A 27,770-nucleotide genomic window follows, 5' to 3' on the forward strand; every position below is an offset into this window, starting at 1 on the left:
ACGCCTCTCCCATCACAACGTTGTCCACTCCTCCATCACACCTAACGCCTCTCCCATCACAACCTAGTCCACTCCTCCATCACACCTGACGCCTCTCCCATCACAACCTAGTCCACTCCTCCATCACACCTAACGCCTCTCCCATCACAACGTTGTCCACTCCTCCATCACACCTAACGCCTCTCCCATTACAACCTAGTCCACTCCTGCATCACACCTAACGCCTCTCCCATTACAACCTAGTCCACTCCTCCATCACACCTAACGCCTCTTCCATCACAACCTAGTCCACTCCTCCATCACACCTAAAGCCTCTTCCATCACACACGGCACCTTCCCATGCAATCGCAGAAGGTGCAACACCTGCCCCTTTACCTCTTTCATGCTCACCACCCAAGGCCCCAGACACACATTTCAGATTAAGCAGCGTTTCACTTGTACCTCTTTCAATTTGGTCTATTTCATTCGCTGCTCCCAATGTGGTCTCCTCTATATCGGAGAGACAAAACACCGACTGGGTGATCGCTTTGCTGAGCAGCTTTAGTCTGTACGCAATCAGGTCCCGTGGCTTGCCACTTCAACACACAATCCTGCTCCCATGCCCACATGTCTGTCCTTGGCCGGCTGCAATGTTCCAGTGAAGCTCATCGCAAACTGGAGGAACAACTTCTCATCTTCCGACTAGGCACGTTACAGCCTGCCGGTCTCAACAGTGAATTCAACAACTTCAGATAATTTAATTCATTTATTTTATTTATCTTTTTTTTTCACTGTTCTGTACTTCTTATTTCTTGATTGTCTCTCTTTCTCTCGCTCCGCTCTCGCATCACCTTTTTCTCTCCTCTTCCCTTTTTGCTACCCTTCTCCCTTGTTTTCCATTTTGCCTCTGCTTCACCCCTTCCCCCCAATCCCCTACATATCTTGTCACACAGTACTAGCTTCAGCCTTGGTCATTCACAGTTCCTAATCTCCATATAATCTCTCTGTGCACTGTCATTATCACCTCTTTATTGCTACCTTTGCTTCTGGAGCCATGACTCACCTTTTCTCAGCCTAGTATAAATACCTCCCTATTTCTCCCCCTTTTGTAGCTTTGACAAAGGGTCAGTTAGACTCGAAACGTCAACTCTTTTCTCTCCTTACAGATGCTGCCAGAACTGCTGAGATTTTCTAGCATTTTCTCTTTTGGTTTCAGATTCCAGCATCCACAGTAATTTGCTTTTATCCCATCTTTTCTGTGCCTGGCCACAAAGGATCAAATCTTCCCTTGGCATAAATTGTAAGGGAATTATCTGTACTTTGAACACATGTCGATTGTCATTAAGACAAACAGCAGCCTTTCCATCATTACAACAGCAGAACATATTTCTATCAAATTTAAGATCAAATAACAATCTTTACTCAAGCTTCTTGGGTGGTTGTTTCAATTATACTATTTAAATAAAAGACCATTGCTCGGACTTTCCTCAAGGGTATTCCCAGCCACTTGCAGCAAACTATCAACAATTTATCAAACAAAACATGCTCGTCAGTGGATAATTATTAACAACTTTTGCTAAACATTTTCAATATTTAATTTTGTAAAACATCAGCATTAGGAAAGCAAGCTCATTCCTAATGCTGCCTAATGCACTGTATGTTCTTTCCATTGACATTGACTTTATTTTTTCTCCCTCTTTAACAGTAATTGTAGAAACATCTTTCCAATGCAGCATAGTAATTATACAACAAATATAAATAAACTACATATGGATGAATTAAAATTGTGTAAAGATTTCAATTTTACTTTCAAGGTTTTCTAAACCATGATAAAATATTTATTGTACCTTAATGTCTACTTTATCCATGGAAAAACAATCAACTGTTTGATTTAAACCATAATTCAGTAACTCATTGCCACCTGCATAAGTGATACAAACTCAATTAGTAGTGGAAAGTTATCAAAAGTTTAAGCACTTACCATTAGAAGCTGTGAAATCAATAGCCACTGTAAAATTTATCTGTGTTCTGTAAGATTAAACAGAGACATAACGTTTTATCTCAAATATAGTTCTTAGACTTGATTTTGTGTTGGTTTTTATTTCAATAATGGTCAACTCAGCTTTCCTTGACATGTTCAGTGGTTTAGGTATAGGTTAAAGATATTTTTCAGAACAGCAGAAACATTCTGTGATCGTTGTCAACATCCTTAGCTCAAGAAGCACCATAAAAAAGTTAACAATTTATCACTATTTGTAAGACATGAAATTGGAACGTTGTAGTAGACTTGATTCTTAACATATTTGCATAATAGAATGCAGAAATCAAAAAAAAAACTATTTTATGGATTTTTTCCAAAGAGGTCATGATCAGGCTTTGTAGCACTTCAATCAAATTGAACCAAAAATACTGCATCCACCCAGAAAGCATTCAAAATGCTGAAGACAGTACAAAGAAAGACATGACTCTATTCCTCAGTGCCAACAGTAAAGTTATAAGACATGGCTGAAGAAGCATTTGTAGCATGTATCCGTAAAATGATCTTAAAAGGTTCTTTCAATTAAAATTGTTGTAGCACTCCGGAACATGGGCTCAAAATAAAAAAAACTTAAACACAGAGATCAGGAAAATATCCTGAACAAGTGCTTTGTTGTTTGGTTTTATGCCTACATCCATGAGTTTGAGTTCAAGACAGATTGGTCGTAGAGGAGGCATGGTCAAGAACTGCCTTCAGGTTTAGGCTTCATTATAACTCTCCTTGAAAAAAACTTATTAATGCTAAGTACTACAACACATGGTATTCAGAGATATACCAGCATCTAACATTACTATTGTGTTATCGAAAGATTATTCTTAAGCAGTGCTAGTTGGTCTATTCCACATGCTTCTTTGAAAGTGTTTCCAACATTCACATAACTCGACTTCAGGCTTCAGACTAGCTCCCTGTATGCTTTTCTCTTCTTTTCTTACTCCATTTACATTGTGCTATTTATGCTCAGTGAGGAGCAGATCCCTAGCAAGGTTGTTCAAGGGCTTTAAAGCCCTTTGACAAGCCAAAGGGTCATCAACATGGGAATGAACTTCCAGACAGATTGCTGCCCACAAAATTATTTTTAAAAAACATGTATTTAATTCAATAAAATATTCCAATGTGACACATGGTACATGTTTCAAACAAAATAAGACACTGAAACATGCAAGGAGATCACTGGGGTAAATAATCAAAAGCTTGGCTTAGATTTTGAGGAGCACTTTAGAGTAGAGAGAGAGGTGGAGAGATAGGTAGGTTTACATGGAGGGATTTCCAAAGTTCAATGCTTGAGTAGCTTTTAAGCACAACAGTCAATTGTAAAACAATTAAAATGCTCTAATGCTCAAGATGCCAGAACTAATAGAGTGCAGTTATTTCAGAAATTGTTGCTTGGCTGCAGGTAGTTACAAAGTTAGGGAACAATAAGACTTTGGATGGTTTTGATTGGAATTTTAAAATTGAGGCATTACTGAAACATGAGTCAATTTGGTCAGCAAACACAGAGGAAATGGGGAATGGCAGTACAGTATTTACAAGTCAAATATTCCAGGGACCTAGATTAATGATCTGGAAACTTGCATTCAAATCCTATCTTTGCATCTGAGGAAGTTAAAATTTGTGAATAAATCTTATTGGAAAAGTTAGCAGCAATAATGGTGATTATGAAACTATCAGATTGCTATAAATAAAAAAAAATCTGCTTCACCCGTATTGTTTATGGTATCCTTACCTGGCCCAGATATAGGGGATATTATACAGGGACAGTGAGGTTAAGAGTGGGTTTTTTTTTGAGGAGAGGTCAATGAGAGTGATTTTTGGATGAGATGCAAATAGTACTTAAGATGACAGAATATCTTTTCCTCTATCATTGTTTACTGCTTCTTCCTTTTCAGATGTGACTGTTAGATAAGTTAATCTTTCCTCTCAAATGCTGTTCTCAGAGCTTCTGTTACTGGTATTCTGTAATTGACCAGGACACAGATCTTAGCTCAGCAGGAAAAACTATTGTGAAGTGTAAATGATATTTATAGGAAACCACTGAGTATTTTGCTACTGTGTTCAGTTGGTTGGTGAACTAGACAATTGGATCTGATTGTGGAACGGTGGTTTGTTTAGTTGATATAATCAGTGATCAGCTTGCTGACAAATTCTGAAAACTGGTCTGGAGCTAACTGTTACAATTGTTTTGTCAGACATTATCAGTTTGTGGTCATTTTTGGACATTTTTTTTTGGGCAGTCAGCATTAATCTTTAGGTAGTGGGCTGTGTTTATGTAGTAGATGTCAAAGAAATTTAATACCGTATCTCTCAACTTGATGGCAACTGTTCACAAAACAAACAATAGTGACGTTTGCTGAAAAGACACAAAATACCAATAAACAATCTGAAATGATAAGAGACAGGAGATTGAAAGGTGCAATAGGGAAGGTGATAGCATAATGGTATTGTTGCTGCACTAGTAATCCGGAGAACCAGTTAATGCTCAGGGGACTTGGGTTTGAATCCCACTCCCACAAATGGTGGATATTGAATTCAAAAAGAAGTTTGGAATTTAGTGAAGGAAATCTGCCATTATTACTTGGTCCTACCACACAATAATGTGGTTGTATCTGAACTATCCTGTGAAGTGGCCTAGCCAACTCAGTTGTATTTTACTGCTAAAATATTTCAAAAAAACAAATGCACTAACTAACTTGCATTGACCCAGGCACCAGAAGCAACAATGGCAAACTAAATCCTGTTCAGCCTGCAAAATCCTTCTTGCTAACATGTAGAAGCTAGCGCCGAAATTAGGAGATCTGCCTTACAAATTAGTCAAGCAACAGCCTGACAGCACAGAACCGTTCCTTACAATGTCCTAGACAACACCATCACTGCCATCCTCCCTTGTATGTCCCACTGGCAAGGCAGACCTAGCAGCATGAAAGTATGCAGTCAGGAGGGAACTACCCTTGGGATTCTCAAAATTGACTCTGGGAGCCATGAAGTCACATGCCATTAGGTCAAACTTGGGCAAAGAATCCTTCTGTTCATTACTATGTAACAACATCCCCTCACTGTGAAATCAGTACTTCTCGACATTGAGCATCATTTCAAGAAAGGACTGAGGGTGGCAAAAGCAGAGAACATGCATTATTTAGAGGACCTCACTGTCATTCACCTAAATTGATTCAGTAGTGCTGCAACTAACCAAACTGATGGCAGTCCTAAAGGGCATACCTGTTAGGCTAGGTCTGTTGCAGATGGTGAAGGAACTATCACAAGGGAAAAACATACTTGACCTCATCATTACCAATCTGTCTGCCATAGATACATCTCTCCATGATAGTAACTGTAGGAGTGATCACTGCCCAGTGCTTGCAAAGATGGAGTTCTGATTTCACACTGCAACTACCTCCACCTTGTTGAGTGGCACTACCGCTGTGCAAAATGGGATAGATTTTGAACAGATCTAGCAACTCAAAATTGGGGCATCCATGAGATGCTATGTGCTGTCAACAGCATCATACTTGTACTCCAATACAATCTGCAATCTCAGAGCCTGACATATCCCCATTCCATCATAACCATCAAGACATGGTTGAAAAAAAAAGCCCAGGAGAGCACACCAGGAATGGCCTCAGGTATACCTAAAAATGAGATGTCAAACTGATGAAGCTAAAACACAGGTCTACATGGGTGTCAAATATCATATGCAGCAAATGATGGATAGGGCTAGGTGATTCCACAATTCACAGGTCAGTCCAAACTCTGAATGTGGCAGAACTTCAGTCATGAATGGTGATGGACAATTAAAAAAATGACTGGAGCAAGCAGCTCCACAAATATCCTCATCCTCAATCATGGGAAGCCCAGCATGTCAGTGCAACAAAAAAGGCTTAAGTATTTGCAATAATCTTTAGCTAAAAGTGCCAAGTGGATGATACACAATCTCCACCAGAGACCACAGTGACACAGATGCCAGCCTTCAACCAATTTGACATCAAGAAATGGCTGAAGGCACTGAATACTGGAAAGGCTATGGGCCCTGACAAAATTCCAGCTACAGTATTGAAGACTTATCATCCATAATTGCCTCACCGCCAGCAAAGCTGTTCCAGTAGAATTGAAACACTGGTATCTACCCAATAATGTGAAACATTGGTCAGGTGTGTCCTATGCACAACAAAGGAATAAATGCAACCCAGCCAACAATTGCCCCATTAGTCTACTCTCAATCATCAGTAAAATGCGTCAAAGCAACACTTGCTCAGCAACAACCTGCTCTATGATGGTTAGTTTGTCGTCTACTTAGTTTCTTATCTCATTATAGTCTTAAGTTAAATATGGGCAAAACAACTGAACTGCAGTGATGAAATGTGAGTTGACTATCCTTGATATCAAGGCTGCTTTTACCTAGTGGTTAAAAGGAAGCCCCAGTAAAACTGGAGCCAATGGGATTAGGAGGCAACTCTCCACTGGATTGACTCAAACCTTGAACAAAGGAAGATGGTTGTGGTAGTTGGAGGTCAATCTACACAGCTTCAAAGCCATCTCTGCAGGAATTTCTCAAGTTACATCTTAGGCCTAACCATCTTCAGCTGTTTCATCAATAAACAATACCCCAACATAAGATCAAAAATGGGATTGCTTGCTGATGATTACAAAATGTTCAGGACTCCACAGATATTGAAGCAGTCCATGTCCAAATGCAGCAAAACCTGGTTGACATCCAGGCCTGAGCTGACAAGTGGTAAGTAAAATTCAAGTCACACAAGTACCTGGCAATGAACCACTCCAATACTCCAACAATGATCCACTCCAAGCATTGCCTGTTGACATTCAACAGCGTCATCATCCCTGAAACCCCCAATGATCGACATTCAGGAAAAGCAGTCCACTTGATTAGCATTACATCAACAAACATCTACTGCCTCCACCAGTGGTACACAGTAGCTGCAGTGTGTACCATCTACAAGGAAATTCATAAAGACTCATTAGACAACTCCTTCCAAACCACAATCACTACCATTTAGAAACAAACTTACAGCAAATACATGGGAACATCACCACCTTCAAGTTCCTCTCTAAGCTGCTCACCATCCTGACTAGGAAATATTTCACTGTTCCTTAACTGTCTCTCGATCAAGATGCTGATATTTCCTTCCAAACAGCATTGTGGATGTCCCTGCTACAAACAGACTACAATGGTTTAAGATGGCAGCTCAACATCACCTTTTCAAAGACAACTAGAGATGGACAATGAATGCTGGTTGAGCCAGAAAAGTCTACATCCCCTGGAAGATTAACAATAAAATGTACTAAGATCTGGCCTTTTATTTATTGATTGGTTTTGATCACAGGTATACTTGTGGCTGCAAGACTCCAACTTTGAATTAATTTGTGACAGTCTCAACCATGTTATTGGTAATCTAACGCCCTCAAAGTAAAATTGTTCTTCATTGGATACCAAATGAGCACCTTCACCAGAGGAGGCTATAAGGTTTCTCGCATGTTAAACACAAAACAAAATGTATAACTGTGAAAACCTTGTGGAGTTCAGGCAAAGGCACATTGAGATGTTGGTGTACAGGTAGCTATATTTAGCACAAGCAGGTGGAAGTGCCAAAATCTGACACGGAGCATCCGACCGCATTCTGCTTAGAAATATCAGAATTTTTGTCATTTTAACAGGCTTGAAGATTCTCTTAAATTCAAAGAAAATTTTGAAAATACAACAAGCATATTGTTTTAATTCTCAGAATTTCCTGGGAGGTTTCAGCACAACTATTATGTAAGCAAGGCACCATATCATTTTTCTCATCAAGAAAATTAGTGCGTAACTGAACAATGTCATAGATTTAAAACTAACAAATTAGGCATATCACAGCCCAAATTTATCTGATATCAACATTTCTGAGATTCACCATTCCCTACTGATATGTGCTTTGCATTTCATTGGAAGTCTTGTCAGTCTTGGTGTCCCCAAAGTGTTTCAGACTCTAATCATTCCTTCAGGTGAACTAATTAATCAGTCTTTACAACTAGGGAATAGCAGAGGCTCTGAGAATGATGTATCTGGGCGGGAGATAACATGATTATCCATGTGAGCGACACTGTATTTTTGCTTGTTTTACGTCAGCTTCCAAATTTCAGTTAGGACAAGAGTGTTTACATATATTTTGGGCATAAGTTCCTACCAGTGAGATTGGCACAGAAACCAGTTTAGATTGTGGCACAATTTCTGTGCAAATGTGATCCAGGAAACAAGGCACCAATATACATAAGTACAAGGAAAGGAACAATAAAATCAAATTTTCACAGAATTGTTTCAGTTCAGGAGGTTGCCATTTATCCCATTATTGCTGTGCAAACTGTCTGAACGAGTATCATGTCTACATCTTCATCCAACTGTTCACCTATAATACTCCACAGTTTCTGTTTAAATAAATATTGACTGCCCTCTTGAACACTTCAATCAATGCATTCCAGGCACCACACTTTCAGGCAATTTATTACAAACTCGAACTGCTTGCTGTATGAGTAAGTTTTTTCCTCACATTGCCCTTTCTTTTTTTGAAAATTACTTTAAATCTGTGCCCTCTGATTCTTGATCTTTTCACTTTCTCCCTGTGTCTTCTGTCCAAACCTCCTCTGGCTTTTAAAACTTCAATTAAATCTTCTCTTAATCTTCTCCTGTCCAAGGAATAAAAACAGAAAATGCTGGAGGAACTCAGCTCTCTGGAGGGAGAAACCATGCTAATGTTTCAAGTCCCGTGAATCTTATGAGAAACTGTAGAAAACCCAAAAAGAATTGTTCCCAAAGTCTCCAATTTAGCTTCATAACTGAATGTTTCTCATTGTTTGAACCGTTTTTGTAAACCTCTCCTGCATTCTTTCCAATGTGTTCACATCCTTCCTAAAGTATGCTGTGCTGAACTGTTTACAATGCTCCAGCTGAGATATAACTTGTGTCTTATACAGGTAAATGTTCAGCACAACCTGCCCCAACTTGTACTCTCTGCACCTATTCATAAATCCTTGGATATTGTATGCTTTACTAACCACTTTTTGCCACCCCTCCAGCCACCTTTAATAACTTATGTACATCTACAATCAAAGTCTCTCTGCTCTTGTACACTCTTTTAGAATAGTACCATTTCAAATAGAATCAAAACACTTCTCCACATGGTAACTAATCACTCACTCCACCAATCTGTCAATGTACTTTTGAAGTTCTACAATGGCCTTCTCACTGTTTCTAACGCTTCCAAGCTTTGTATCATGCACAAACTTTGAAGTCGTACCCTGCAATCCAAAATCTAGATAATTAATAAGTATGTGTCAGAAAAGTCAAAATGCAAATACTGACTCCTGGGGAACTCCACTACAAATCTTACCCCATCCCAAACAAAAATCTATTGACCATTACTTTCTGCTTCCGATCACTCAGCCAATGCTTTTCCACATACCCACTGTCTGTTTTATTCCATGAGCTGCAAGTTTTCCACAAGTCTTATGTGTGGCAGTGTGGATGTTTTGGATACATTTTGGATACATTTTGGATGTTCACCACATCAACAGCATTTACCCTAATCAACGATCTCAACCACATCTTCAATCATTTTCTTTTCTTTGTTCCACATTGTGCTGTCCTGTTGTGTCTACTTGTGTCTGAAAATCAGTCTGCTGTTTTTCTGTGCACAATATTCCTAACTCAGAAACTCTTAGCTAATGAGATTTATTTAAACTAAGATGTTCCAATAAATTCAGGATCTCAGAAACCTGTTAGTGGAGCTGAAATAGATATTGCCAGGCTTTAATTCCATTATGGGGATCAGATCATTCTTGGACACTTACCTAATCCAAGTACATATTTGACATTTGCAATATCTTGTGTATTGTTTGATTTTAGATTGTGGTAAAGTCTTTATTTTAATGATTTTATTCAATATATTCAGGACTCAAAATCCTATTTGAAGGCTTAGGTACAATAATTGATGGTTCAAAATACAACTATCACAAATTTTTCTTGAGCTCAAATCTATAGATATAAAAATAACACTTCAAATTAAATTAATTAATGGATACAAGTTCTACAAGAATCATATTTCATGGTTCCAACATTTATAAGGTTGCACCATTTGAGCAGGAGCAGGCAATATGAACAAGAAATGTTTTTATTTGTCACAAATAAATTATTTGGATCTGGAGAATATAGTAAGAGGGCCAAGTTCAATGATGGAACCAGCCACAGCTGAGTGATAGTAGAAGGGACGGTTGTAGAAGGGGGACTCCAAGGGATTACAGGGCATCAGCAAGAGGGCAACAGCAGAGAGTCTGGTACTCAGCAATCCCACTTTTCCCCTTGCGGGATTCCTCAATCAGGCACTTCGAAAAGTTGAATTGTTAGCCATGACTGAAGACGATCTTTTGACAAGCTTAAAATAGAATATGAAAAATATAACTTTTACCTTGTCAGCTTTGAAATAACTCTACAGAGGTTGGTATTGCATTACTAAGTCACCCTTTATTTATAAGTGGAGAATCCTTGACACTGATCCAGCTCTCAGAATGTCAGGATGTTTGACATTCCCGTTCTTATCTACCAGCCAGGGCATCTCTGATTGGTCCAGATTAGCAGGCCCAAGCAGGGAACTCATGATGTCAACCTAGCTAACCTCGTTACATTCACTACAAGTTTCTCGATTGTTTTCTTGGCTCTAAACTGGTTTAAATAGTATGGAATAAAACTCAACCAATACAATTAGGCAGAGATTAACTGTCTCTATGAATTTGAAGAGAGGTTAACTCTTGTAAATGACAAGGTGAAGGTCACACAGTCGCACATCAAATCCTCCTAGCACAGGTCCCGATGAGGGGACTCGGCTGCACTTTGAGACTGCTCCGAATCAATACTGCTACACATTTCTTCCAGGATCTTCCAGCACGGCAGCACAAAAAGGCACCTCATATTATCCTTTGGGGAACTCTGCACTACGATAGAGCAAAGGTTGCGACTGACAGGACATGTCTCCTTCTTACAGCAATATCTGCCATATGATAAAGTTAGCAGGTCTAGTCTGTGACCATTAATGACTGAATGAATGAACAGTTGAGTGGATAATTGAGTGAATGGATAGGATGAGTGTGGTGAGTAGGTGGAGAGGGTAATGTGGATGAGATGGGTAGCTAGGCTGGATGGGGAATTGGGAATGGGAGTTGGTCAAATCTTGTCAGGGATTTACTTTGATTAGGTTGGTTCAGATCAGGTGATTGAGGGCATCATTGGGCTGGAATTGGGGACTAGGTGTTGATGGTTAAATGGGATAATTCGGGGTGAGCCTCACTCCCCTGCTGCCTCTGTAAATTCCTGGGCTCCATTCCTAATTACCCAGTTTCAGCCCTAATTCTCTGTCACTAGCTTTGGTGACAACACTCACTGTCCAAAGGCCTTGCTTCTTCCCGTCTTGCTAACTGCTGCCACTTAACATACTCCCACAATCACAGACTGGTTCTTTCTGGCTGCAGCTTGTGATTGCATCAGCAACTTCCTCACGATTGCATTCCATTCTGTTTACAACTTGGGAATGGTTTAGCTCAGTTGGATGGACAACTGTTGATTGTGCAGTGTAATAACAACAGCACCAGTTCAATTCCTATACCATCTGAGGTTACCATGAATGTCTGCTTTTTCAACCTCACCTTAGGAATGGTCACCCTCAGGTTAAACTCACCTTCAGTCATCTCTTGTTAATGAAGGAGTGGTCCTCTGGGAATTATAGCAACTTTGCCTATTTACAGTGATGGCTTTTCTCTGGTTAGTCATAATAGTGAGTGATTTTTTTTTCTGGGTGATTTGGAAATATTATGCTGCCACTGTGTATGACTTGGCAAGTGGTGGATCTCAGTGCCTTCCACTATTCCACTATCCTGTATGTAGCCTGACGGGACAACATTTCAAATGGGAAATCCGCTTGGGTGGCGAGGAACATCACAGTGAAATTCATGGCACAGAAAGAGGTCATTTGATCCATTGAGTCAATGCTCACCTCCCCTCCACCCCTAAGAGCATCTAACCTGTCCCACTCCCCTACATGACCATTGCAAACTTATTTCCTTCAACCTCAATCCCATTTCCATTTGAAATCAATGATTGTTTCTATGTCCACCATAAACTATTGGGAACATGACAACAATATTGCTTACATGATTGTCAAAGTTCTTTGTTATTTATTAAGAATAGTAAAATTGTGTGTTCTTTGAGTATGTGTTAGTATCTAACCATAAACAAGGATTAAACAACATTATCCTGCATTAAACAACATTAATTGTTTTATTACTTTCTTACATTAACTTACTTCTAAACTCAGAATCATTCCCTATTCATGTTAACCAGCTGATGAAATGAAATGTGGCACATTTACTTTCAACTGGTCTTGTAGAGTAAGTGGCTGTTGGGTGAGGTACTCTAATGAGGTGATAACCATAGAATCATTTGATGAGTATGAATCTTAATTACCACTTTCTTGCTCTGATAGCTTTCACTAGTGACACAACAAGTGAACTCTACTGCTGTCTCAAATCAATTAAAAATATTTATGGCATCAGTCAGAATAAAATAGTTTAATTGTCATGGGTGCATGGAAGCCAAGGAAGGCAATTTAGAATACATCTAAGTGGAAGCAAATGTAACTACTGTTACTGTTCTGATTGGAGGAGAGGAGGAAAAGCATGGCATTTTGGACTGTACACTGTGTGGGCAACATCGAGAGTGAGAAAGGATGAATCGTAATTTGGTGACACTAGTCAAATCATTAAACCTTCTTCAGTATTGCTACCAGAGTTTGGTCCAATAACAGGTTATGTGCTTTGGCACCCATCACTTATCAATCAGAAGGCAGATCTCCTTATTTCTCCTTGACATATTGCACTCATCAGCAAATTTACAAGAATACTTTTGTACCTTTGGAATATTTTATATTACACAGGTGAGGACGACTAAATGGTTGAAATGGAAATACACCAGTTAGATGATAACTGACAGTTAATTGCCTAGTTTGTTTAAATTTAAACCAGATAAATATGCATCTGATTATTTTAAGTTTAAACATACTTGGCAGTTAACTGTTGATCATCATCTAACTGGTGCAATATCAAAAGCAATGGCTCAACGAATCACAGTCCACGTGCCACTAAATAACACTCTCTTCTCATGCAATATAAATGTTACTTTCCCTTTACAGAGGTTGAATACGCTGGGGCTGTTTTCCCTGGAGTGTCAAATGTTGAGGGGTGAACATATAGAGGTTTATAAAATCATGAGGGGCATGGATAGGATTACTAGAAACAGTCTTTTCCCTGGGGTGGGGGAGTCCAAAACTAGAGGACATAGATTTAGGGTGAGAGGAGAAAGCTATAAAAGCGACCTAAGGGCAACTTTTTCATGCAGAGGGTGGTGCGTGTATGGATAGAGCTACCAGAGGAAGTGGTTGAGGCTGGTACAATTACAACATTTAAAAGGCATCCGGATGGGTATATGAATAGGAAGGGTTTAGAGGGATATGGCCAAGTGCTGGCAAACGGGACTAGATTAGGTTGGGATATCTGGTCGGCATGGACGAGTTGGACTGAAGAGTCTGTTTCCATGCTGTACAACACTATGACTCTCTGACTCATTGCTGGTCTTGTGAATGCAAAATTGAATGCTTTGACAAAATAAGTACTTTTTCAGCAATGTTTCAGTTCAGCACTAATGAATGACATAATGCCTGAGGGAACATCAAGTTAAACAGTAACAGTGCCTGTGGTGTTACATCACAGGGTCATAACAGGCATTACTGATTATCAGAGAATGTACTGCAAAACCTGCATTAAATATAAGGAGGGTAAAGTACTGGTAAATGTAAATGCTACTTTCACAGATCAGTCAAACTTTCAAGCACTGCAGCACATTTTGTGATGGTATGTCATATTCTCTGTAGATATCTTAAGCAAGGAAATTGTTTTTCAGCTGGATTCAGTCAATGCAGAGCATTTAGGGGAACGATGATGACAAATGTTCCCATGAAAATGTCATTGTTGTGCACAGTCAGTCCTTTTTAGTATATGATCCTTTAATTTTGTTTTGTGCAGCTGTGCACACAAAGTATTTGTTATAGAGCAAACCCTGCAGGGAGAACTTTCAGGCTGCAAGGAGGCTGTTCACCATGGAGCTTTGTACAAACATTTTTGTGGAAACCTATAACTCTATTCAGCAGTCAGACCACCTGGAAAACATGCACAAACTCCCAGAGCAATATTACACTTATACAACTAGAGAAACCAAATGATCTCTGGAAAATTTTGTTCATGAAATATCATTAGCACTACACCCAAGATAAACTCTAGCAGTGAAGTTTAATCCTACAGGAGCAATCCAAATAATTTTGTTGAAATGAATCTCATTATTAATCCATGCAAATATTTTCCTCAATCTTGTGGAATAACAAATTGCATCTATAAATGCATCTGGTTTCAAGCAATTATTATGATCATAGCATTTATTAATTAACAATAGACAATCTGACTTAGATAGTGGACTACTGGTTAACAGATGCACAATTCTGCAATCACTGTAGTGTAGTGGACATTGCAGTTATATAACATTATCCTCTGTAGCACTATATTCTGCTCATTAAGGAATGATCACTTGTAATTAGATTTCTTGCGCGATATTCCCAGTGCTCATTGAAATTGCTTAATTCCTCCTCGTTCCCACTTGCCCCACATTATTGAATCATTCGTTTTCATCTCAGCCCACTCCAATGCTGCAGTTAATGATTCAGATCGAGCCATGTCAAATTTCTCTCAGTTCTTTTGAGAAACATGCACAGCAAATCACCTGGTCCGCAGATAAAAGGCAGTAGATTACAAGGCTCACAATTATTTAGATTCAGAGGGTTTGGATTATTTTAAAATAAGATGTAAGCTGCAAAAGCAAAAATACACTTATTAAAAAAAGTATTGGCTAAAAGAAAAGCATAAATGCTGTAGCCAAACAAACTGGATTGAGCCATTGTTTGGTATAATCATTGAAAGAACAGCTAGCACCAGGCACAGAGCCAGAAAGCAGCTACATTATTGGTAATTTCATACTAATTTTCAGCTCCAGATGATTTATGCTGAGACATTCTGCGCAGGAAGTTGTGAGGGGTAAATATTAAATAATTGTGAATCAAAATATTGAAGAGCTTTACCCTACATTTTCAAACAGAAAACATGACAGTAAAGTAATGGTGAAGGTAGAGTGTTCCCAAACCAAAGTGAAAGAAAAAACAAGTTATGAGATTGTAGTCCCATTTCTTTCACAGGATTGTCTTTCAGAAATGGCATAGTCACGGGCTATTTGATACATTCATCTATACATTAAGCTTCATTCAGCTACTGTGTTAGCAAATTCTACACTCTCACTAAAATACAATAAAGAACTGCAGATGCTGGTGATCTGAAACAAAAACAGAAATTGCTGATGAAACACAGGTCTGACAGCATTTGTGAAGAGAAAGCAGAGTTAATGTTTCAAGTGCAGTGACTCTTCATCAGAGAATCAGCAATTTCTGAATTTTTGTTCCACATTCTTCCTATCCTTTTTGAGAAAATGCTTCTTTTAAACTAACGGTTGGACTCCTTGGTGATTATTTTATTTTGATGGCATTCAGTGATGTTCTGCCACACAAAGTGAAACATTCTTTCCACGTCAACTCAATCAAAGTTTTTTTCTTATTTTGAAGACCTCTATAAGATCACTCCTCAGCCTTTGTTTTGCAAGAGGAAAGGAAAGAGATTTCAGGGACAGGTGATTGATTTATCAATGAGGAACATGACATAGATAAAAAGCAGTATTCCACAACAGGTAAAACATTGAGGCAATTAAAAATGGCCCACACTCCAGAAAGTCCAGCATGGTTGCTCTGACCATATATTTGTGACCCACATTAAGGAATGTTTATGCCTGGGATTCCCCCATTCCATGAACAAAACAATTCCAAATTCTTTCTTAACCCCATAGCTTACCCACTGAGCCACTTGCTGCTTCATATGATTTTGGGTGATCAAGTTGGCTAGTGATATGTTATCAGGACCTGACCAGCAAAATTGCCCAGAGGTCCTCCAGCAGCAACTCTGGGGTTGAAGGTCCAGCATCTTCTGTTTCCCTCTAATGAGTTAAAATCTCTCCTTTAGATTTCTGTTTGCTGTTGTTGAGCAGTTATTTCCAGTAAATTGAAATACAAAACCTTTTCTCTATTCCACACAAAAGCACTGCTGGGAAACTCAGAGAAATCAGTGGGATGCAGACAGAACTGGCTGTGACCCATTGAGACATGGCTAGCAATGATGCTGTGACAGAAACATTAGTCTCCAAAACACAATTTATGAATTTGAAAGTCTTCACATCTCCTGGAATGTGCTAGAGGCATCAGATATCCATAAAGAAAAGTTCAGCTTATTTACAAATGTTGTCCACTGTAGTTATTAAATTGCATTTGTCTAATATACAAGGATAAACATTTTCAGTGCTTACAGTATCTATATTGTTTAACCACTTAATTTGGAGTGGGAACAGGTGGTTTTAATCCTTTTGTGGTCTATTCTAATGACACTGTGCTGGGCTATCTTGCCCAACACCATAACTTTCATAACTTCCATTCCAATTTTCATAATATACTTGGCAATGTTACAATATTTCCATGATGCTTATGTGGGCTACTTCAGGACAAGCTGGCAAGGATTTATGATAAATGTGGAAGGACTTAGGGAATATGGAGAAAACAACATCAGCAACTAATGGTTGGGGAATGGTTTTCAAGGGTAGAAGGGAGAGACGATGTTTAAATTAGAGTAGGCTTGTTCAGGAATGAAATTGGAAAGCACATTTGACACAAAAGGTAGGAGAAATCTGTAACTCTGTTCCCAAACAAGCTGTGGGCTTTCACGACATGATTTTGTCGAAATATCAAAAAGGCAAGTGAATGGCATTAAGTGAAAGTCTGTCATAGATTACTTGAAAAGAGGAGTAGGATTGTGGGCTGGCTAAACTGTTCTTCTTTCTAAAGTTTCTAATAACTAAACCTTTAAGTTACTTAAAGGAGAATAAATTTTTAAGTGATATATCTTGTCATATTTTATAACTTTGCAACCTTTAGTTTAGGGGTTCGAGCAGCATCCATGTTTGATCAAGAGTTTCCACCAGTTGTTCTGAGCAATTCTCGTAACCTTAACAGTTGTTGAGAAATATGGAGCAACAGAACAGTTGCAGCACTAAAGGCAGTCATTTGGCCATCAAACCTGTGTTGGCTTCCTGCAAGAGCAATTTAGCTACCTCCCCAGCCATACTCCCACCATCCCCCTCACATCCCTGAAATTAGTTTTCCTTCAGGTGTTTATCAAATAAAGTCATGACAGAATCTGCCTTCATTTCACATTCAGGCAATATGTTTCAGATCATAACCATCTGCTGCATGAAAAGGTTTCTCTCACGTTGCCTTGGGCTTTTTCTCGATAATCAATTTAAATTTGTATTCCTTGGTTCTCAGCCCTTCAGCTTTTCTCGATCCACACTCTCTTGATTTCCCATGATTCTGAATGCTACTAGAGTGGCACAGTGGCTCAGCGGTTAGCACTGTTGCCTCATAGTACCAGAGACAGGGGTTCAATCCTAGCCTTGGGTGACTGTCTATGTGGAGTTTGCACATTCTTCCTGTGTCTGTGTGGTCCTGTGTGATTTCCTCCAAAGATGTGCACATTAGGTGGATTGGCCATGTTACGTTGCCCTGCAGTGTCCTGAGATGAATTAACCAGGATAAGTGCAGGTTTATGGGGATGGATGGGGGTTCTGGGTCTGGGTGGACAGCCTTCAGAAGGTCATTGCTAACCTGATAAGCTGAATGGCCTCTATCTGCACTCTACGGCTTCTAGATCAACACATATCCTCTTAACCACTCAAAATGTTTCCTTCTCCAAGGGGAACAACTTTTTCCAATTATCTGTGGGACTGAATTCCCTCCTCGAAACATTTTCACTGTTTCATTGCACCCATTATACAGACTTTATGTTCTTCCTCAAAGTGCAGTGTACAGATCTGAAAACAATACTTTAGTTGAGGCCAAACCAATATAATAAAGATTCATTATCAGCATTCTTGAGCTGGTGTGGGAATTGAACCTGTGCTATTAGTATCACTCTGCGTTGCAAACCAGCCACCCCTACGGTTCCCTGAGACCATGACAACTTTACATAAAGTGGAGCCATGCTTAATAATGTGTAGAATGAAATGCATAGATAAAGTACATGGAAATGAAGGAGCATAAATAAACTTATACTGTGCTATCTACTTATTTAACTTTAAAATTTAAAACAACAGTTTTAAACAAAAATGGATGCACCATCAGTTTGCAATTTTATTTTAAAATGACAGTGCCCTCATTTTTGGTAACAATTAAGCAATGATTTATTAAACTACCATGGGCTAATTCATTACTCATACACTGACACATTCTTGCAATTTATAATGTAGGATTCTACTTCTGCATCATATTCTGCTAGTAAAATGCTGAATGTTCAATTCAGTGAGGATCTCAGGTTAAACTGATCTCAGGTGTTTCACCAGTGTGTTACAATCAGATATGTTGTGTGCATTCCAATGAGATTACTCATAGAACCACTTTAGATTTTGAAAGCACACCCAATAAGAAGGGAACAAATATAATCACAGCAGAATATCTGAGACTTTAGTATAGTGCACAGAAATTATCTCATTATCTGAATCAGGCTTGGTATTCTCTGTTTAATTATATGGTTGTACATAAATACAATGGGATTATCTAACTGACATGAAGATGGAACAGGTCTTTTCTGAAAACTTTGGACACTTGTTAAGCTTAATGTCCTTTTTGTTTAGACACATTTCCACATTCCAATTTCATTAAAATGCAATCTCCTGTTGTGCTTTGCCTCCAGCAGTGTATGTTACCTGATGTAGCTATGAGATGTTATCCCTGGTAACATAAGAGCATAGTTAATGTGCTGTTGAAAAATCCAACAGACATTTATTACAGCTATAATTATATACAAACATTATATTTCATAGACACTTAATGTCTGGGCCAATATGGAAGATCATAAGTTACAACAGAACATTAACTGTCCTGCTACTCCCCTCCATCCTCACCCCATCCCTTATCAATTGTACTTTTAGTCTACGTGATGCTGGTTTTTAAGGACACAGGTTATTAATGGTTTTCAGAACTTCTCTTGCCTTACACCATCAACATGGTATGTGACATTAACATTGTGAAAAATCTGTGAATTTTGTTAACTCTGTTTCTCCACAGATGCTGCCAGACTTAGCTAGTTTCTCCAGCATTCTTTGTTTTTATCTCATTTGCCTCAGGCCTGAAAAGAGTTGCCAATGAGGTAGTGGATGAAGTGATGTTAATTTTCCAAAATTATCTTGATTCAGGAAAAGTTCCTTTGGAACAGAATGTAGTAAATATAACCCCTTCTATTCAAAAATGCAGAACCAGAAGTTAGGAATAAGTAGGTAGTTAAATGACACTTGTTGTGGGGAAGGTGTTAGAATTACTGGTAAGTTTATAGCTGTGCACTTATAAAACCTCTAAGTACTTGGGAAGAGTCAGAACAATTTCATCAGGGAGAGATCATATTTACTGAATTTACTGGTGTTCTTTGAATGAGTACATGTTCTGTGGATAAACAGAAGCATGCAGACATAGTGTATCTGGATTTCCATGAGGTAACAAAATAAAGTATTTAATAAGGTAACGTAAAAGGTTATTATGAAAAATAAAAGATCATGCTGTACAGGGTTACATATTAGCATGGAGCAATGATAGACTAGCTGCTAGAAAACTTGTTTAAAAATGGATCTTTATCCAACAAGCAGGATATGATTCTGCAGGGGTTTGTGCTGTGGCTTCAATCTTTTACAACTTTGTATCGATGACCTAGATGAATGGAGCTAATGTATAGTAGCTGAATTCACAGGTAACACCAATGTACCTGGAAAGTATGTTGAGAGGTAGACATAAGAATGTTGCAGACAGATATAGATAGGCTGAATGAGTGGTCAAAATCTGGCTGATAGAGCATTATGTGGGATGTTCTTGTTGGCAGGAATAAAAAAAACTTAAAACATGAATGACTGTAGAATTCCAAGGTACACTGGATTTTGGTGTTCTTGTGCATGAGTCCCAAAGAGTTAGCATGCAGGTATAGTATATCATCAAAAGGGCTAATGGCATGCTACCCTTTATTAATAATGATATTGGTAAGGCCACATCTTAAATACTGTGTGCAATGCTGGACTTCTTTAAGGAAGGATGTTAATGTATCATTGTGGCTGTTCAGAGGAGGTTACAAGATAATAAGTAGAATGAGCAGATTGATTTACGAGAATAAATTGGACAAGTTGAAGTTGTTTTCACCAGAGTTTAGAACAGTGAGGGGTGAATTGCTTAAAGAGTACAGGTCCTGAACAGTCTTACAGGGGTAGACGTAAAAAGAATGTTTTCTCTTGTGGGTCAGTTCAGAACTCTGGGCACTGTTTTAAAATTAAGGTTGCCCTATTCAGCGAGAGATGGAGAGAATTTATTTTTCCCAAAGAGTTATGCAACATTGGTACTTTGCCAGAAAGGCAGCAGAGGCAGCATTATTGTATATTTTTAAGACAGAAGTGGACAGATTCTTGTTATGCAGAGGAATCGAGAGTTACTGGAGGTAGATGGGAATGTAGAACTCTCAACACAACAGATCAGCCATGATCTTAGTAAATAGAGCTACAGTCTCGAGGAGGCAAGATGTCTACATCCTATTTCATACATTTTTATGCAATCGGACAATGTCATAATAGCATTATGGTACCTGTTTTAGGATTAATACATAAGTTATTGAATTTGGAATTATAATTCTTTTTTACGTGGATGATCGCATCCCATTGAGAGGCCTGATACATCCAGGACAAAATCCAACAGATCTATAAAAGTGACACACTCAAAAGAAAATTAAGATCAGGGAGTAAAGCAGGGAGGTAATTTTAATGATATCCTCCAGAACCTTAAGTACACACAGTTGAAAATGTAAAATGACCTTTCAAAGGATACAGTGAAAGTTCACTGGAATAAAGGTAGATTGCTACAACTCAAATGATAGCACTCATACAGGCACAGCAAGTGATTGACCTCATTTCATGCTATAATTTTTATGATTATAGCAGCAGCTACTGATTTACTGAAATTTTGGGAGCAATCATTGCAAATTCCTACATTAAGCATTATTGTCTCAGTGGGTAGAAGTTATCAAAAACAAATATTCTCATGCTGTGGCTGAACACTTAGCAGTTTTATTTCTCACTGTGTGCCTTTCTGTGCTAAACACACTGTCAGTTCTGAGGAATGGAATACTTTATCTGTTGTTTTTTTATCAAGCCCTACTAGACCAGACACGACACAACCAACATCATTTTTCCAAAATAATAGAAGTGCTGTGTGGTGTGGGCCAATATGTCTGTGCAGGCAGAGTGGCAAGCTATATTGAACAAAGTCAAAAGGAAAAAAACTAACATTTAGCATGAAATGGAGAACAAATGCAAGTGTCAAATAAGGAACTCGAGCAATCTGCAACTAAACAAATGAATATTAGTGTATATCGTGTTGCTCTCAGTGGTGCTTTGTGAACCAATGTTCTCCAGCCCCCATATGTCTTAGACGGTTTTGTGTCTAGTGCATAAAACAATTCACATATGTTCAATATGGCTTGTGTTGTGGCCAAGCAATTTCAGCAGCAGGACTGCACTCTGCCAAATGATAAAGTTTGCTATATAAATATCAAATGTCTGTCTCAGAAACAGGCATTTGGCTCTTTACAATAGCAAACCGGGAACATAATGAGTTTGAAGTCCACTTCTCAGGAATTGACTGTCCTGAACGCAGTGGGGGATAGGACTACTGAATCCAGAGTAGGGGACAAACTTGCAGCCTCTATGGAAACCCCTGAGGCCATTTCCAAAATGTTACCTTTAATGCTTTCCTGAACGTGGAACAGCAAGGTGCAGTCCTGAAAACTGTTAATTGCCTCCATCCCAATCACCTCCCTCTCCTCTTGATCATATCCTCTCCACTGCATCCCCAACACACTGAAGGTTCTACTTCAGGCATACTGCCAGGGGTGCAGCCTACATTCGTTATCTTTTGGAAACCTGAATGGAAGACATTATCAGTAATACGCTGATGAGGCCAGAGTCCCATTTCTGAAGAACGTTAGACCTCTACTGTCCAAAATGCACTCCCAACATGTCACAACCTATTTAAAGCCTAAAAATGGACCAATATTAGTTTCTATCTCTTGTGGTTTTGCCCAGACCAATGACTGGTAACTGAAGGCATATCTTGCAGACTGGCATGGGCAAGGTGTTTGATTTCCAGGATACATCAATTCCAGAAGGTCTGGTAGAGTGTTTTGATTGCTTATTGAAAAAGACCATACAGAAACTTTTCAAATCTTTATTTATTTAGTGCGTGATATTGACAGACTATTTATTTGAATCTATTTAAATACAGTTAAGAGGTGATTTGGGTAAATGAGTAAAATGTTTGCCTCTTTACATTGAAGGAAAAAACTAACGTTTTTAAGTCTTTATATATCTCCTATAAAGTAAAAAAAAAGATTTATAAACTCTCATTTCATTCAAGAATGTGGCATAGGTAGCGGATGGTTCATTATATTGTAAATACCAAATAATTCAGTTAGGGACTGCATTACATGTTGGGAAAATGTTTAAAATAACATGTAAAGATTGTATCTCTTTATTTTCTCATATTATTGAATGAGATAGGAAAAAGGCTGTTTAAGAAACAAAGATTGTGGGAAGTACTACTGCATTTTTAAAAGCAAGCTAGTTGTTACTTCTTGTAAGCATTATTTACACTGTTGTTTATTGAAGAATTCAGGGGGCAGAGAGGTGGGGGTGGGGAGAAGTCTAGTTGCAGATAAGCTGGAGCCAAGAAGTGTGCATGAATAGAAATTCGGCCAGCAACAAGTAACTGACTGGTCTATGGAACAGGTGACCTCGCTGACAAACCTTATATGATTGATTCCCAGGCAGATTATGGGTGTGAATGTTTGATCAGAAGCCACTAGATCTCTGCAAGGCAAGGAACTATTCTTCCCTCTTCAATGGAAAAAAAAAACTTCAACCCTGAAGAAAGCAATTTTAATTGTCTTCATCAGTTGCTGCAAGCTATGGTTTTTAACCAATAAGTCAGAGACTTTAAAAATATAAACCCATCGCTCTATGCCTTCTGCAAGAAAGTGAAAAGGCATAGAGAAGGTAGAGTGAGAAGCAAGTCCAGAAACGCCAAAAGGACCATCTCAACGTACCCTGTGGACAAAGATCGTTAAATTGTCTCCTCAGTCTTTCCTTCTGCCCCAACATATTTATTTTTATGTCTGTCTGTCTGTCATATTCAGAAGAGTTTGATAAGGGGATAGTTTTAATTAGTAGAGTTATATATTGACGGTTCATAATTGTTTAAACAAATGATTCCACCAAACTCTCACCAGAAAGGAAATATATAAAGATGGCATTGGATTTTCATTTGTGTTTGAAACTTAACAAGGAATACATTTCTCTGCAATTTAGTGATTCGGTTGCCAATTCAATATTCAGTCCATGTTGATTTAAATGCGTTTGTAACAGGAAAAGTCTTAAAATCTTGTTGTATGCTTCTTTGAGTTGGCCACTGGAAATTCATATCTCCTTTGAAAGGGTTTCAGTCTCGACATGATTGCAATGATCACACTTTAAATTTGCACCAAATAGGTCTGAAGCTTTGACAGAGAAAAATACAAGCACCTGCTCCCTTGACTACTTTAATTGATGAGGCATCTGATACAGTCAGGCAAATAAAGCCCAGCTGCTTTTATAGTGTCAATAGGATACACTGTCTTGTTTCTAAGGCTTTCTTTTCTGAACTGAAGTGATTATCAATGCTTGGCAGGGCTTTAAAAGCCACAGAATATATCACAGTCAGGGAGTATGTTCACAGTTTGACTGAAAGAGATGATTAAAGACATTTTATGTCTTTGTGACATAGTTAATGAACAGCTATCTGACTTGAATGATCTTCTAAGAGAATTTAAGTTTGTTTCAAATTAGTCTGAATTTTTAAACATATTTAAAGATTATGTTTTTTAGTTACAGATTATGTATTTTTATTTACAGTTACGTTTATTGTTGTTTCAATAACCAAGCAACAATGAACTTCAGAGGCTGGAAATCTGAAATGAAAACAGAAACAGCTACAGAATCTCAGCAGGTTTGGCAGCATCTGTGGAGTGAAAGCAGAATCAATGGTTCAGGTCCAGTGGATCTTCTTCAAAATAGTTTGAAATGAACCCAAAATGTTGTCTCAGCTTTCTCTCTACAAATGCTGCCAGACCTGCTGCATTTCCCCAAAGATTCCTGTTTCTACTCCTTGTTTCAATGTCCATCTCAAAGGATTGCCATTGCTATTACGTTGCTATTGCTCCAGAGGAACTGCCCATAGTGGATACTGGAGGAGTGGCTATGGAGGATTACATGGGGCCATGGATGCGGCATTGGAGTATGACGGGGCATGGATGGAGGGTCGAAGGGGTATGGGGTGTGGCTGGATGAGATTGAGAGAGTGGTGGATGAGGATTAGGGAAGAATAAGGAACAGGAACCTGGGCTGATAAAAACATTGGTCAAATTTTGCATTCAGGTGTGACTCTGATTTACAAAAGTCTGTAGACTTTCTTTGGGTTTCTTTACATTTCAGCACTATGTCTTCTGGAGGGAATTTAGGATTTGTGGGAATCCTATATTACCCTAGGTATTCAAATTGAAAGATTCTTGGTGAGCGACATGGAGTCTAAACCAGGATGCATTTGTTTAAACATTTAAGTCAATGTGAAATCATGGACAGAAAACATAATAAAGCAATGAATTTGATTAAGAAAGAAAGATGTAAGAGACAAAAAGTAACCTTTTAAAAATCTCCAACAGTTAATTAAAAACAGCAGGAATGAATTTTCACACTTGTGAATTGTAAATGTCACTGGCACGAGATGTTACAGTAATTAATATTTAACATATTGCTAAAATTTTACTTGCATTAGAGTAAGTAAACTTAACATTTTGTGGTGAGTTTACTGGGAATTTTTTTTATTTTTAATACATTCATGGGACATGGATATCTTTGCTGGACCAACATACTCTTTAGAAGGTGGTGGTGAGCTGCTTTCTTGAACTGTTGAAATCCATATGTTGTAGATACGCTCCCAAAGCTGTTCAGAGTTCCAGGAGTTTGACCCAGTGATACTGAAGGAATGGCAATTTTCTTTGAAGTTAGGAATGTATGTGGCTTGGAGGGGAGCTTGTATGTGGCATTTTTCCCATGTATCCGTTGACCTTGTCTTTCTTGATTGAAGTGGTTGTAGAGTTTGGAAGGTGCTGTCTAAGGAGCCTTGGTGAATTTTCAGAGTGCATCTTGTAGGTAGTACACACTGCTGCTATAGAACATCAGTGGTGGAGGGAGTGATTGGATGTAGTGCCAAACAAGTGAGTTGCTTTGTCCTGGTGGTTCCATTAAATTCCTGACTTGTGCCTTGTGGATGATGGACAGGATTTGGGAAGTCAGCTTACTCACTATAGTATTCCTAGCCCCTAACTTGCTCTTGTAGCTACTATACAAGGTGAGTCCAGTTCTAGTCATTGGCAACCTCCAGGATTAGATTAGATTAGATTAGATTAGATTACTTACAGTGTGGAAACAGACCCTTCGGCCCAACAAGTCCACACCGCCCCGCCGAAGCGCAACCCACCCATACCCCTACATGTACCCCTTACCTAACACTACGGGCGATTTAGCATGGCCAATTCACATGACCTGCACATCCTTGGACTGTGGGAGGAAACCGGAGCACCCGGAGGAAACCCATGCAGACACGGGGAGAACGTGCAAACTCCACACAGTCAGTCGCCTGAGGCGGGAAATGAACCCGGGTCTCTGGCGCTGTGAGGCAGCAGTGCTAACCACTGTGCCACCATGCCGCCCACGGTTGAGGAGTTATGAATGATGTTGAACATTATGCAAAAAACAGTGAAAATATGCCCACATCTAATGGATGGAAGGTCATTGATGCAGCAGCTGAAGATGATTATAGCCTACAAAACTGCCCTGAGGAACTACTGAAGCATTGTTCTGAACTGAGATGTTTGACCTCAAACAATCACAACCATATTCTTTGAGCCAGAATGATTTAAAATTGTGGAGACCTTTCCTCTTGATTCCCATTGACTTCAGTTTTATTGGGGGTCCTTAATGCCATAGACAGTCACATACAGTCAAGATGTCAATGGTAGTACATCTACTCTTCAGTTCAACCCTTTTGTCTTTGCTTGAACCAAGGCTGTAATGAGGTTAAAAGCTAAGTGACCAGGGAGGAACTCAAACTGATGCCAGCAAGTGGATTATTGCTAATGTAGTGCTATTTGACAGCATGGCCAACAACCACTTCCATTAATTTGCTGAATATTTGAGGGTGGAATGACAGAGTGATATTTGGTCAGATTGGATTTGTCCTGCGTTTTGCAGACATGACATAGCTGGGCAATATTGCGCTTTGCCAGTCACAGCTGTACTGAGACAGGTTGACTCAGGGCTGGCTAGTCCTGGAGGACAAGACTTCAGTACTATTGCCAGAATGTTATCAGGGTGCATAGCCATTGCTGTATCCAGAGCCTTCAACTATTTCTTAGAGTGAATCAAACTGTTTGGAGACTGGTATTTGTTATACGATGGACTTCAGGACATGGCCAAGATGAAAGATTCATTTGGCACTTCCAGATTTGGGTGATTAAAAATACATCAGGCTCTCATCTTTGATCATGTGGGGATTTGTAGGTCCTCCCCTTTCCCACAGCTGTTTAATTATCTGCTACCATTCAGACTGGGCCTGATAGGAATAGAGCACAGGTCTGATTCCTAGTTGTATCCATTGCATGATGCTTCCACTGTTTTGCAGCAATAAGTCTCATCTTGTAGTTTTAGAGGCTGACATCTCATTTATGGGTATGCCTGGAGTTACACTTGGCAGGCTTTCATTAATTCTTCATTGAACCTGGATTGATCCCGATCTTGCTGGTATTGGGTTGAGTGGGGGAATTTCGGGCCATGACATTACAGGTTGTGGTTGAATACAATTTTGCTGCTGCTGATGGCCCACAGTTGATGGCTGTTCAATACCTATCCTATTTAGGGCAGTGGTAATATTACACAACCTGATGAAACACATCCTCAATATGAAGGTTGTCAAGTAGTCACTCCTACCTGTACTGTCATTGACAGATGCATCAGTGACAGGTAGATTGGTGAGGGTGCAGTCAAGCAGATTTTACCCTCTTGTTGGCTCTCACCACCTGCTGCAGACCCAGTCTTGCAGCTATGTTATTTAGGTCTCAGTCAGTTTGATCAGTAGTAGTGCTACGGAGCCGTTCTTGCTGAGGGACTTTGAAGTCGCACATTCAATGCTCCTTCCTACTGGTATAACATAGATGAGTACTGACTCAGCAATAGTTTGGGTAAAGTGTGGTAAGGGGGCGAGGGGGCTTCCTTGCCTAGATTAAGGTTTCTACCATGAAGATTTATGGGATACAGAGTCCATGTTGAGGACACCCAGGGAAATTCCCTTCTGACTGT

General features: G+C 39.1%; 1 protein-coding gene across 4 annotated transcripts in view; it reads right to left on the minus strand.

Moving 5' to 3' along the window:
• The window catches only part of LOC122563195 (copine-8-like), a 583,848-nt gene that overhangs the window by 90,615 nt on the left and 465,463 nt on the right, over positions 1-27,770 (minus strand). For all 4 annotated transcript variants that reach the window (XM_043716737.1, XM_043716734.1, XM_043716735.1 and 1 more), the window contains one exon: positions 1,961-2,007. In XM_043716737.1, the coding sequence (XP_043572672.1) occupies positions 1,961-2,007 (47 nt within the window). The remainder of the gene's footprint in view (positions 1-1,960; positions 2,008-27,770) is intronic.

Source organism: Chiloscyllium plagiosum, chromosome 26 (assembly GCF_004010195.1).
Source record: "Chiloscyllium plagiosum isolate BGI_BamShark_2017 chromosome 26, ASM401019v2, whole genome shotgun sequence".
NCBI lineage: Eukaryota > Metazoa > Chordata > Chondrichthyes > Orectolobiformes > Hemiscylliidae > Chiloscyllium > Chiloscyllium plagiosum.